The following is a 14,962-nucleotide window of genomic DNA, read 5'->3' as shown; positions in this document are numbered from 1 at the left end:
CATAAAGAAGCAAAGGTAAGAAATATCCGGAGAATGTTGGCTAGAATTTATGTCTGGCTATATAACTACAAAGTGGAAAAGAATCAGCAATTTCATAAGAATTGAGATGCTTCAATTTAGTCACTGAATGAAGATCAATATCCATTTAAAATGTGAATATAATATATTACTCCAACAACTTATAGTAATGACAACTACTGTCACATTTAAATTTATTGACAAATCCATGTGTTCCGACTCTGAAGTGTTAAACAGTCTGGCTGGATTGAGTCATTTTAAAATGAGAAATTAAGATCATTCTTCAAGTTCTTATGGCATACTTAGCAAGAAAAATTACCTACTAAAGGGAAAGCTGTTCCTACCGAGCTCCTCTGCTCCTAGCCAAACTGGCGGAGGCTGATGTCAGCACCACCAAAACCTAGACAGGATTCTCAGCCGTGAAGCACTATGTCAGATCTCTCACTTGGTTCCTTTACGTCACTCTGACACCTCAACTCAAAGCCGCCATTTCTCTGTTTTCACTTTATTAGAGAGTTTTTGCTTTGTTTTATGTTTTGTTTCTTGGACACAAGGTCTTACTCTATGGGGATGTAGCTCAGTGTGAAGGTCCTGGGTTAACTGCAGTGCCACAAACAAACAAAAAAAACTTGTTGATTTTATATTACACCAGCTGTGAAATCAGAGTAAGACCAAAAAAAAGAAAAGAAATCAGAGTAAGAAGAGAAAAGAAAAAGAAATTCATTGAGGATCAAAAAGTCTAAATCCCAAACAGCTTTTTTTTTTTCTTTTTCTTTTGTTGTTGCTTTGTTTTTGTTTGTAGTACTGGGGATCAAACCCTGGGGTGCTTACTACTGAGCTACATCCCCATCTCTTTTTGAGACACTGTCTCACTAGCTCCCCAGGCTGGCCTTGAATTTGCAATCTTCCCACCTCAGCCTCCTAAGTAGCTGAGATTCCAGGCGTGCACCACCTCCTCCAGCTTAAATTGAAGCATGCTGAATAGTGCACTAAAGATTCTTAGAGTCTGACAAGAGTCCAAAAATTTCGAAGAAAACAAAATTGTGAAATGCAATATAAAAACTGTCAACTTGGGCCCGGGGATTTAGCTTCAGTGGTGCCGCCTGCCTGGCAAGTGCAAGGTCCTGAGTTCAATCCCCGGTACCAAAAAAAACCCCAAAACAAACCTGTAAACTTAACAAGGGATCAAATTGAGCATTAATACTTTTTCTACCTAAGCACAGTTTCACTTCAAAGCACCCAAGGGTGTGACAAGTCAATCTAAGTGGCTACCACAAGAAATCAGCTACAGGGCCAGTAACTTAAGCATGTCTATTTCTATAATGATTGATCCTTTGACAACTTTACCCATAGCTAGAAAGAAAGCGAAGAGGGGTATTAGAAGGAGCTTCCCAGTAATGCAAAGTAAGACATGAAACGCAAGTGGGAAGAAGCAACAGACACTTCGGCAACTGAAACACTGAATGTACTATGATTCCCGATATCACTGAATGTTAAGTACTGAAGACTTCCACACCCAGGCTGGACAGAGTCACAGATGCCAGATTTATGCTCCTGACCCTCAGAATAATTTTTAAACAGAAAATAATACATGAAACAACACTTTGAAGACATTAGACAACTGGTCACCCAAGACAGTGACCCCTGAGGGAAGGGATGAGACAAAGCCCCATGCAGCTGGGAAGGCGCCCACCTCACCTGGGGCAGGGGACACACACACACACACACACACACACAAGAGCGCATGCTCGTGCGCACAGCGCTCAGCAAACTGATGAGACCGAGTGGTGGAAGGGGGTCCCAGGCAGAGGACTAGTGAGCATACCCAGAGTACAAGGAGGGCAGAATAGTGCACACCAAAGAGGAGAGAGATGGTGTGGGGAGGGGGCACCCCAAGATCTGCGATGATTCCCTCATGCAGGCACACATTTCCTCTCAAGGGTCAGAGACCCTGCTAGGCTGTGCGGGCTCCATCACAATGACTGTGACAGCACAGAAAGAACCACAGAGCAAGGGCAAAGGAACGGACAAAGGAATACCATCCACCATCCAGCACAGAACAAGTAAAATTCACACTGCCACCATCCAATCACATGCTTATTACCAGGTAGGCAAAGAAACAGTAAAATGTGACCATGATGATGACAAAAAACCCCAAACCAGGGCCAGGGATTTAGCTCAGTGGTGCTGCTGCCTGCCTCCAAAGTGTAAGGTCCCGAGTTTGATCCCTGGTACCAAAAAAAAAAAACCCACCCCAAACCAACTAGAAATGACAAAGGAAGATGATATAATGAGTAAAGAGAGACATTAAAGCCACTTATTATTATAGCTGTAGTCCATGTGTTCAAGATAGAGGGACCACATGTGTGGCACACATTTGTAATTCCAGCCACTCCAGAGGCTGAGGCAGGAGGATCCTAAGTTTGAACCCAGCCTGAATAAGATAATAAGGCCCTGTCTCAAAATAAAAAAAGAGCTGTGGATGCAGCACGGTGGGGTTCAATAAGGAGGAGGAGGGAAAGAGTGAGGAAGAGAAGGAGGAGTTGAAAGAGAAGACCAAAGGAGGAGGACAATGGCAATGAGGACTATGAGGCTGAGGAAGGCAAGGAGGAGAAGCATGAACCTGCGAGGCGAAGACACGGAGGGCTGGGGTAGGCGGTGCTGAGGCTGCTTACGGTGCTTACGTGAGCCTTGGGTTCAATCCTGCGGGTGGGGGACAGGCAAGAAAAAGATGGCTCATGGCAAACCTACACACATTCTTTTAAATTGTCTGAGATGAAAACCACCACAGACAGGATTAAGAGCAGTTTAGAGACGACGGGAAAGATCTGTAACCCTGAAGGCGTACCCTCAGAAGCTATCCAAACTGAAACATCAAGCCCTCGATGTGTGTGACTGGGGTTCTCTAAATGGGGGAGAGGGACGGAAAATCTTCTGACTATAATGGAGAAATTTTTCAAAATTACATCAGAAAATTCAAGAAGCTCAGGGAACCACAAGCACAAATATGAGGGGAAACTCCTAGATACACTATAAAGTTTTTCAAAATCAGTAATAAACAGAAAGCTGGAGATGTAGCTCAGTGGTGCTGCGCCTGCCTGGCAAGCAAAAGGTCCTGAGTTCAATCCCCGGTACCAGAAAAAAAAAACAAAAAACCAGAAAATCTGAGCTGGGTGTGGTGGTGCGCTGCATAGCGAGACCCCATCTCCAGAAAAAAAAAAAGTAAGAATGACATCAGGTTTCCCAGTGAAAACAACACAAGAAGAAGGACAGCAGAGCAATACCACATCTACATCATTCTCCCAGAAACCTGAAAAGGGGTGGATGCTTCCCGATCCACTTTATGACAGCATTATCTGATACCAAAGACGGAAAGAGGGGAAAAAAAAAGATTACAAGAAAACTATACATCTATATACCTCATAAACACAAACTAAATAGTAAAACAAAACCAGCAACACATTAAAAAAAGTACTGTGCCATGACCAACTATACTTCATCTTAGGAATGCAGGGTGCTTTAATGTCTCAATTCAACCAGTGGGTTCACCATATTAATAGTTTTAAAAACAGTCATCCCTGCCAGGGGATTTAGCTCAGTGGTTACACCGCCTGTCTTGAAAGTGCAAGGACCTGAGTTCTATCCCTGGTACAAAAAAAAAAAAGTCATCCCACCTGCTGCAGAAAATAACACAACAAAACCAAGCATCCAACAATGATAAAGGTTCTTAAAACACAGGTCTAGACTGAAAAAGGTCACTAAGAAAAACCTGTGGCTAGCAGCATACTGATAAAAGACTGTCCCCCTTAAAATGGGGACAATGCAACGATGCCTATTTGTACTATCTCACTAGCAACCAGGGCTCCTGGCCAGCTTAGTAAGACAAGATAAAGAAATAAGAGGCATAGATTGGAAAGGAAACATTAAAATTTCTTTATTCACAGACAAGATGCTCATATATGTACAAAGTCCTAAGGAAATTTTCAAAAAAAGCTGCTGGAAATAACAGTAAACGTATCATGATTTTAAAATTAAAAATAAATCAATACACCAAACCAACTATATTGTTACAGACTAGCAACAATCAGAAACTGAAATTTAAAAAGAACAAGATTTGAAATACCATTAAAAATATGAAATACTTGCCAGGGATGTAGCTCAGCAGCACAGTGCCTGCCTGGCAAGTGTGAGGTCCTGAGTTCGATCCCCAGTACCAAAAAAAAGAAATATTTAATAGCTAGGCAGAGTGGCATGTGCCTGAATTCTAGCACTCTGGCAGCCTAAGGCGGAAGGATCACAAGATTGTACCTAGAGGGTCAATTTAGCAACTTAGCAAGACTCTATATCAAAATAAAAAATAAAACAGGGGCTAGGGAAATAGCTCAGTGTTAAAGTCCTGAGTTCAATCTCCAGACCAAAAAAAAAAAAAAAAGGACTACATCAAAAAGAATAATGATTTTAATGAACTAAAAAAGCCCCAAAATTTTAAAATACATGTTTTGATACTGATACACAAAAACAACTGCTGGGCCTGGTGGTGCATGCCTGTAACCCCAGCTACTCAGGAGATGGAGGCAGGAGGATCACAAGCTTTAGGTCAGCCCGGGCAAGATGGCGAAACTCTTGACTAAAGATTTTTAAAAATATTTAAAAGACTGGGAATGTATCTCAGTGCGAGGCCCTGGTTCAATCCCCCATACTATGAAAACAAAAAACAATACAGCGAACCCAAAACAATGACCCCCAATAAACCAAATTCGGAAGCTGCTGGAATACCAAATCATTATTCTGAAAACTGGTTAAAAAGAATGGGGAGGGAGGCACCTCAGTTGTAGAGCAAGTGCTGAGCAGGCATGAGACTCTGGGTTCAATTTTCGACAAGGTGAAAACATTTTAATGAAAAGACAAGAAGGGAAAAATTTAATATTTATCTTGTCTCTTCTCATATGAACTGTATGTAATAAGGCAAGCCAATAGCTGATGAAACAAAGTTCTTCTTTACAGAAGAATTACTGCTCATATATACATAAACAGTGATTGGATTTTATAACTCTTTATAATCTCTAGCATATGATCATCAATTACTGCTAAATCTCCAGGCCAAGGCTGATAAGGAACTGTCTAATGGACGATTCAGGCTGGCTGATATGAAAACCCGTGATTAATTTTAACATCACTAAAGGTAGGAAGGTAAATTCTAAAGAATCAGCCAAAAGAGCTGGCTCTGGCTGCTTTTAGGGAGGGAGAAATGCCAGCGTGGAAATGGGGGTCTTAGCTGTTCTTTGTAAAACCTCACAAAATTATTTGCTTTTACTGCCACACACAGATTTTCTTATTGAAATATAATTCAGGAGACAACTTTTTTTTTTTGGTACCAGGGATTGAACTCAGGACCTTGTGCTTGCGAGGCAGGCAGCAGAACCCCTGAGCTAAACCCCCAGCCCCAAAATATTAATTCATATACTGTACAACTCACCATTTAAAAATTTCAGTGGATTTTGGTATATTCACAAAGTTGTGCCACATTGTCACATTCTAATATCATTTTCATCACCTCCAAAAGGAAGCCCACTCTGACCAAGCTGACTCCCTCTGCCCCTGCTGCCTCTACCCATCGCCTGTCTGTCTCCAAGAATCTGCCCACCCTGCGCATTTCGTACAGCAGAGCCACAGTAGCCAAATAGAGGTTTTGATTTAAAATTCTTTGATTAATAAACTTCTGTACAAGAAGTAAGAACTGCTTTGAAGTTCCACCAAATAGGATATGAAGAAACTACAGCCAAGGGGGTATTAGTAAGGAACGAATAAATCCATTTAGCCACAGAATCCAGACAGACAAGTGTGGAGACTGCAGTTACACTGCACAAAGCAAGTAAGATAGATCCAAGAAAAAGGGGTAAGAGAAGGCAGGAACCAGAGAAAGTGTAGTGATTTCCTCAGGTTTTAGTGCCATGGGTCAGCAGATATTATCTAAAACTGAAAACTCAAGTAAAAGGTATAAGCAATATCCAAAGGTATATTCTAACCCCAAAAAGAAACAATAAACTAAAATCAGAGAGTGATTATAAAGAAGGAAAACAGGAAGAAATGCTAAGTCCATCATTTCTCATTGTTTTAGATAAAAAAGATTAAGTGTGGTATAAAGTTACAAGGCAACACTAGAACAAAAATAGAGGAAACGTAGGAAAAAAGGAAACACAGATCATGAAGTTAAAGAGAAGAAAAAGAAGCAACAAAAATAAGCACAAAATAACATAGCGATGCTAAGACCAAGCTTATCCGTTACGTCTGTGACGAAAGGGAGCTAAACCCATCCCAAAAGCCTGACAGATTGGACCACAGGGCAACATCCAAACACCCCATCTCAGCCCAGCTAAGAGCTTCTCTCCCTCAGTGTGCAGGACACTGAGGCCTGACTGCTGACTGCTGTCACCAAACAGAGGTTCTGGCATGGTTCAACTGCCTGCCCATGCGCAAACTCGGCTCCAGCTCCAGGCGCTGTCCTGTCTTCAAGTCAGTCCTGTGTACCGCCGAGATCCCTGGCCAGTACTGAAACATGGGACGGTGCCATGCATTTGATACCAGCAGTGAACACTTCTGTGAAAGCATGCCCACAGTAATAACAGGCTTGAAAAAGGACCTACGAAGGAAGATCCCATGTCCAGATGAAGTACCAGACTTTGATGCTGAAAGATGATCACAAGGGTCGCACAGGGTGCTGCAAGCTGAAAACGGAATGCGCAGGCTCAGCAGCAGGAAAGGACGGAGAGTTAAAGCAGTGATGTGCAGCAGGACGACTCCCCCACCGCCAGGACCTAAGCTTAGTTGTTTTTAAAAGGAGAAAAAGAACACTGCCGAATGAGCTGCCAGTTACCCGATGTACCTTTGGGTTTTACTTCCTGTTAAGTACTGTATTGCAAAACTGCCCTTCAGAAAGCTTTATTGCTCGTCTACTAACCTTTTCTTGACAAAAGATAAAGAGATCCTGAGCATACTTCTCACTTCAAAATCACAATTATTCAACTATATTGCTTTAAATTTAGCAGTCAGACAGGAGGCTTTTTTACTCTGGTAGAAAGAACAGGAGAGCAAGAAGCACTAAGGATGACTCGTGCTCCTTATTCGTTTTTACTGCACATACCCTGGGGGGACAGGAAATTCATTCTGCTGCATGGCTCAGCGTGACTCACAAATTGCAGGCTAGCATTTTGAAATGTCATTTTTATTGATCTCCATTTGATGTTTCATTTGCCTTTCTTGGAGTACACAAATTATGTTTATGGCATTTCTCTAATAGCAGACCTTGAAAATCTAAGTTTAAATGAGCTCTGAAAAAAACATAACCAAATGAAATATCAGCTAAACAAAATTATCTGGATGCACATAAATTAACACTGATTTTAGCATTCACATTTATCTTCCCTAAGACTCCACAGGTCACAATAAGGGTGAAAACATCTACATAATAGAAGAGTTAACACATTTCAGAGCATAACAGCCAGCTAAAAACTGTAAGGAAAAGCAAAGCCCAAGTACAGAATGTAAATCTGCCAACCAAACACTTATGACCATAAAGCATGGTTCAAAGAGCGAGATTAGAAAAACGAGTATCCACACCCGTTCTGTAAACTGGGAATCCGTGCAGGGCTGCGAATCCCATGAAAAGACTGGGGACAAAGCTTCATTTCTCTTGCTTTACTTCATTCCTTTCTGACAATTTCAAAAATACATCAGTCAATGAAAAGCAAGAGTTACTCCACAATGAGTGCAATTTGCTTTGCAGAATAGGTATGAAGTTTAAATGCAGTTTAATATTTCAAATACAGTAATACTTTAACACAGCTAACTTTTTTAATACAGCTAACTTATAAATGAGCTGTATAAAATTAAACTGCCCACAATTTAGGAAGCAATTATGATCTCGAGTAAGAGTACATCATCCTTAGATGGATTTATTTTTTTGCTGTTTCTGTGAGACAGGGTCTTGCTATGTCATTCAGGTTGGACTTCGACTTACTATGTAGCCCAGGCTGGCCTTGAACTCACAGCAATCCTCTTGCCTCAGCCTCCTGAGTGCTGGGATTACAGGCCCGTGCCACCATGCCCATCCTGACATGGATTCATACAGAAGAAGAATTCAGTCTCAGGTTGAAGAAGACATACTAAGAGAACCGGTAATTTACTAAGCCTTTGGCTTTAAAAAGACAACATTTCAATAGGTCTTATCTTAAAGCACTATAAACTTTGACAGGAATGACTGATTTCAAACTTTTGCTTTCTACAACGCGTATAAGAAAGCACAGGAACATCCAGTAGAAAGTGATGCAATGACATCCCCACTACTGCATTTCAGAAAGTGTCAACTTTTGCCCATCTTCTCAAACCTGGCTGAGAGCACCAAGTCCTTGAACTGTAGCTATGGCTACTGCCTCATTGGCACCAGGCACCTCACTCCGAGAGCCTTAGGTCTCCTCCAAGGCCTGCGGGTGTGAACAGCCCTCACCCTGCAGGACCTTCCCACACCTCACCTCCCTTCCCAGGCCTCAACACACGCCTGTGAGTGAACCCGTAATGGGCGGCAGGTCAGAGGCTGGGTGCTGACTGCAAAACCTGAGGCTACGGGGCACGAATGGTTTATGATGTTGGAAATAATTTTATTAAGACTTTCTCTCAAGGATCCGCACGAGACAAAGTTATGGTGCCCAAGAAATGAGCTTTTGGAAATCCTTTATGCCTTCCTATTCCAGCCAGTGTTTTGTTTTAATGACTCTGAAATGAGCATTTCAAAAAGTCGTTATCATGGGGGTAGGGATGGAGTTCAGTGCAGAGCACTTGCCTAGCATATGCAAAACCTGGGTTTGACTCCCAGCAAGAAAAAGGGGGGGGGGCAGGGATTTAGCTCAGTGGTCCCAAGTTCAATCCCCAGTACCAAAAAGAAAAAAGAAAAAAACAACTTTATTATCAAAAACCCATTTCTGAGCCAGGGACTTAGCTCAGTGGTTTCGCTGCCTGCTGCACAAGTGCAAGGAACCGAGTTTGATCCCCAGTACCAAAAAAAAAAATCCATTTCTGGGAGCAGAGGACAAGAACAGTGGTTCAGGGGCAGCCTGAAATTTTATTATATAGAGAAAGAAGGTGACCTGGATTTTTAATTGAATCACTGATATCCTTATGAAGTACTAACTAGAAAAACAATGCTTATCAGATTTAAAATAGGGAAAAGTACAAAACTCCATACATATTACAACTACAACCTTGTAAAAAAAAATAAAAACCTTGGCATAGAGGAAAAACCAGCAAGAAATACTACAAATGTGGTGGGTTCAAGGGAGAAACCACAGGCAAGGTTTTTCTACTGCCTGCACATCCAGTATTCTATTTCCTCTCATGAGAATCCATCATGATCTTTCTGTGTTTCACTTCTTACCTTTTATCCCTTCCTGTCACCCTACTTTAAATTGTTATGTGTCATTTACTAACTGCTGGCTCCTTTTAGGTTTCAAAATGACTCTTCAGAGGCAGAGACACAAATGTGGGATTGTGGCTCAGTCACTCGCAGCATGAGTGTGAAGTCACCTAACTTCTGCAAGCCTCCACTTTCTCATCTAAGCAAAACACCTTGGTGGGATTAAATGGCGGAAAACACCTAGCACAGCGGTGACCTCGCCATCCTGCTCAATTCACTTGCAATGAAGTTCTGTTAAGAAAAGCCTCCTCCTCCTCAGAGGGCTTTAAAACGCAAGAAGCTCAGGAAAGATTTAAACAGATCCAGGGACCCTTTTGCTCTTAGGCAGAATGAAGTCTCACAATCCTCAACACAGCAGCCCAAATAACAGAAGGAACTGTCAATGAACTGAAAACCTATTTAGCCAGGCACACCTGCAACCCCAGCACTCTGGAAGGCCAAGGCAGGAGGATTTAAAGATTGCACTCAGCCTCAACAACTTATCAACTTAGCGATGGGAAGTTCAGTGCAAAGGCTCTGGGCTCAACAACAGTACTACCGAAAAAAAAAAAAGAAAAAGAAAATCTCCTTGTCATCAGCAAACCTGACCGAGACTTCTCAAAGAGCCTCTTCCAGGACACAGAGAACCATGCCTATGTCACAAGGGGGGCACGGCCCTCCCAGGCTTGTGACTCCAAGTCACCTAATAAGACACTTCAAAAATGCAGATTTTAATACAGAGATGCTTACAACTTTAAAAAATGTTTTGGTTTTGTATTTCTAGAAGGAAACATTACAAAAATGTTCCTGACACTGGATTAGGCAATGTGTTCTTAGCTAAGATACCAAAAGTGCAAGAAATAAAAAAAAACACTGATAAATTAGACTACATTAAAATTAAAAGTCTCACCACGCCTGCCTCACAAATGCAGAGTCCGGAGTTTGATCCCTGGTACCCCCAAAAAAGTCTCATGCGCATCAAGAAAGTAAGAAAGTAAAAAGACAACCTACAAAATGAGAGAAAATACATACAAATCACAAATCTGATTAAGCATATAAAATCCAGAACCCATAAAGGACTCCTGTGACTCAACCAAAAGGGACACAACCCAGTTAAAAGTAAACACATGGTTCGAAAATATTCCTCCAAAGAAGATATACAGATGGCCAAAGCACACGTGAAAAGATAATCAGCATCTTAATAATTTGGGAATAACAACAAAAAAAAATCAAAACCTCAGTTTGATGACAGCCTAGACTACATAGTGAAACCCTGTCTCAAAAAAACTGCAACACACCACGTCATAACTACCAGGATGGCTGTAGAAACAATAAAAGAGTCAGTGCTGCTGAGGCTCTGGTGAAGCGCTTGTACACTGGTGACAGGATATTAAATGGTGCGGCCGCTGTGGGAAAGTTTGGCGACTCCTTAAAAAACTGAACAGCTGGAAATGGTGGCGCACGCCTGTAATTCCAGCACCTGGGAGGCAGACGCAGGAGAGGATTGCTGTGAGTTCCAAGCCAGCCTGGGCTACATAGTGAGTTCAAGGCCAGCCTGAACTACATAGCAAGACCTTGTGTCAAAAAACCGAAAAAAACAAAACAAAACAAAACAAAAAAACCTCTGAACATAGAATGTAATTACTATGTATCACAAACATACTAACAAAATTTTTAAAAATTAAAAAGGAAAACACTAGAGTTACTATATGACCAAGCAATTAAGTGTCTACCTATAAGAACTGAACACCGACTCCAACAGCTATTTGTACGCTAATCTTGTAAGCTAATTTTCATTGTAGCATTACAATATGCTAATCTTCATTGTAGCACACAACAGTCAAAGGTGAAAACAACCCAAGTGTCTACCAACAGATGAAGGGATAAAAAACTGTGAAACATGGGGCTGGGGATTTAGCTCAGTGGTTCCGCCGCCTGCCCCGAAAGCGCAAGGTCCTGAGTTCAACACTCGGTACCAAAAAAAAAAAACTTCGAAACACCCAGGCATGCATGGTGGTACACACCTATAATCCCAGCATTCAGGAGGCTGAACCAGGAGGGCTGCTGGGAGTTCAAGGCCAGCCTGAGGTACACAGTGGGAGCCTGTCTCAAAAACAAATAAACAAAAAAACCAACTGTGGTCTATACATACAATGCTATAAAAAGAAAAAAGTCTGTCACATGCTACAGCATGAGTGCACCTTGAAAATATGCTAAATGAAAGAAGCCAGACAAAAAAAGCACAAACACAGTGTAATTCGTCTTATGTGAGGTACCTGGAATAGTCAAATTCACAGCAACAAAAAGTTCATATAAAGGTTACCTGGGTTTGGGGGAGATAAAATGAGGAGTTACTGTTTAAGGGTGGCAGAGTCATTGCTTGAAGTGATGAAAAACTTCAGGAAATAGTGGTGATGGTTGCCCAATGTTGTAAAAATAATGTCACTGAATTATACACTTTAAAAGGATTAAAACGGCAAGGTTTATGTTATATATGTATTTTTCCACAATAAAAATAAATAAGCAAATAAAAGTAAATTTATTGGATTGAAAAAAAGCAAAGATTACAGCTAAAATAATAAAGGAACAGAAAAAAAAATTAAAGAAACATTACAGCTAAAATCATCAGGGAAACAACAGCACATCAGTACCTTTGCACACACTGCATTCGGGAGAGGGGAGGACGACATCTTTGGTTATGAGCTTCCCGGGCGGTGAGTCTCGCTCCCGACAGCTGAAAGAGTACAAAACCCATTTAACAAACTATCACACTTACTACTGATCTAGAAAAACTGTTATCACATCTGATAGCAAAGAGCAAGAAATTCAAGCAGTTTAATATCAAAAACAGGCATTTGTGGGGGGGCCGGAAACTGGGCAGATTGCATAGCAGTTGGAAGCAACACACATCTCAAAGCACTGAGAGCTACAGTAACTCCTACATGGTGATTTTAACAGGCTTGGAGAAGAATGCTAAAGAGGCTGCTTTCCCTTAAACCTAACAAAGCTGAAAATTCTCAAATCAAAGCTTTCAAAAACTTTAACTGGAACTTGATCCAAAGGGAGACCAAGTTCATAACTATACTTTTATGTGCCTTCATTGGTCATGTGCAAGGATGTTCAGTGCAAGTGTATGAAACAGAGTTTTCCTGACATATCCTGGAATTATGGTTACCTAAATCAATCGCAGGTGGCGAAACTATGGCACGCCTGCTGCAGTGGGCTGTCTGTTATTATTGAAATCTCTAAGAGGTTCACCATCACTGACTGAGACGTTTCTGGGAGAAATCTATACACTATTTGCAAATGGAACACTGCCAACTCACAAATGGAACGTTTGTATCCCCCCCGCCCCAAAATTCCTATTTAAAGTCTAACCCCCAGTGATGGTAAAGGTAGAGCTTCCCTAATCCAAAGATCTGAATTTTCATTAGGGATGCTCAACCAGTGAAGTCTACACAAATATTCCATAACCTGGGACACTAGACCTCAATTTAGAGTAGGACTTTTGAGAAGTAATTAGGTCATTCAGATCATGAGGGTAGCGCCCTCATGAATGAATTAGTACCCCTGGCTTGGGTGGGTTCCATTTTTGACTCCCTTTACCCTTTCCTTCCTATCTCCCTCCTGGCTGCCTGTCCTGATCATGAACACAGTAAGAAGACCGACACCTGCAGAGCAGGAAGAGGTCCTCACCAGGCACTGGACCTGCCAGGGCTTCTTACTTTAGACTTTTTAGTCTGTAGAACTGTGAGCCTGGTTTATGTCACCTAGTCTTCAGTACTCCTGGTATAGAAGCCTAAGCTAAGAGAGAGAACCCAGGCCACCCAATATTAATACATCACTCTTAAGAACAGAGTAAGATATCAATAATCAGATTAAGTTTGGCATTGAGTATTAACTCTAGTCTCCTAAACTAAAAAACATGGTATCTTCATCTCTCTTAAGAGATTTATCTCATATAATGTTCAAACTGCATGTTTTTATTAGCTTAAACATTCTTGATGAAACTGATATACATTGAAAAGTATCCAAAAAGTTGTCATACCTTTTCATCTTCCCACTGAAAAAAATTACAGTCTTTTCTATCTCTACAGGCTGAGCAGGCATAAAACCTTCGTGTTTCTTCCTTCCCTTGGCTCATCTTTACAAACAGAAGAGTAGGTCCTAGTTCCACAATAGAAAAAAAATGACCATAGTAATCTGCATCAAGTTCTTAGCTTTCATTACCTTAATAAAACTTGTTTAGGCTTTATGCACAACTTATAACAATAATTTTTTTTTCTCAGTCACAACATTCGGGTACTAACTACTGAGAAATAATTTAAGAAAATTGGTCTCCCCAGAAAGAAAACGCTATGGGCAGTATAGTTGTCCACAATGAATGTCACAAATCTGGGTCCACCAACTCCTCACGATGAATGTAATCAGTACGTACTGCAAACATATACAGTACTAATAAAACTTTTTAAAAGAAACCTGAAAACAAAAGAACCTCAGAGAATTGATAGTTCTGCCATCTCCATCTCCAGTGCAGTTATTTTTTCAGTGAAAACCTGAACTTTTAAGAGTTGGACACATCCTCTCTCTACAAGTTAAAGAAAAACTGGGTCTACATTGCAGGCAAAATTTCTATCATTCTACTTAGACAAAAAATAAAGAAAGAAAGAAAGATAGATAGATAGATAGCAAATCAACAAATGAAACCCCAACTACCTGTCAACCGGCATTTTTCAACACCATATATCCCCTTTCCCTACCCTCTGACCCTTTCTCCAAATCAGAGATATAATAGCCCTGCCGGCAAAACTCCGAGAGTAGGGACTTCTCGGAAGGCTTCTCAGATCAGGTGAAAAAACAACATCCCCAAAAAGCGGTGCTTTTTTATGAATCACACATGGTGAGGGGAAAGCATAGACAAACCTCTTCCGGAGAAAAATCCTAAAAGCCCACAACCCACGGCCCTGGCGCCTGCCAGACAGGCTGAGTCCAGACGCCCACCTACCATGAGGGCAAAGCGGGGCGGGTGAGGCAGGATCCGAAAGGAGCACCATCTCCACTCCCGAGGTTCCCTGGCTCCCAGCGCCAGGCTCTGCCTCCACGGACTCCCGCCCGTACCTGGGGGCCGCCATCTTTCCGCCGCCGTCCCAAAAGCCTCAGTCCGAACCAAGGAGACGGAGGAAGAGCGCCGCCGCGAGCAGCAGGGACCCACAGCGCCCCTGCGCGGCTGGGAGGAGACCAGGGCCGCCGCGGTGGAAGCCTTGCCCCAAATGCAGTCTGTGGTTCAGGGGCCTGGCCCTTAAGTGACCCCTACTTGTGGGACTCTAGGTTCGACCTGTACCAAGAGATCCCTCATACCTGCCTTACCTTAAGCACCTCTAAACACTCTTTTTTCAAAAGAATATAGCCTGCTGATGAGATGAATCTTTGGAAGGTGAGAGGTCCAAACCAACAAGCTGACAAATAGCTGAATAATTGAAATAGCTAAAATGGTTGCAA

The 14,962-nt window shown here is 41.8% G+C and overlaps 1 protein-coding gene across 1 annotated transcript in view; it reads right to left on the bottom strand.

Moving 5' to 3' along the window:
• Zcchc4 (zinc finger CCHC-type containing 4) overlaps nt 1–14,645 on the bottom strand; it is a 51,937-nt gene extending 37,292 nt beyond the window's left edge. Inside the window, 3 exon segments of the mRNA XM_004847194.3 lie at nt 12,115–12,197; nt 13,512–13,630; nt 14,469–14,645. Of these exon segments, the coding sequence (XP_004847251.2) occupies nt 12,115–12,197; nt 13,512–13,630; nt 14,469–14,595 (329 nt within the window). The 5' untranslated portion in view covers nt 14,596–14,645.
• Between the last annotated feature and the right edge of the window lie 317 nt (nt 14,646–14,962).

Source organism: Heterocephalus glaber, unplaced genomic scaffold (assembly GCF_053883595.1).
Source record: "Heterocephalus glaber isolate CG9 unplaced genomic scaffold, H.glaber_assembly_v1.0 deba00001509, whole genome shotgun sequence".
Classification (NCBI taxonomy): Eukaryota; Metazoa; Chordata; class Mammalia; order Rodentia; family Bathyergidae; genus Heterocephalus; species Heterocephalus glaber.
Note: the sequence above shows the minus strand (reverse complement) of the source record. Positions and strands in the feature narration are given on the sequence as shown.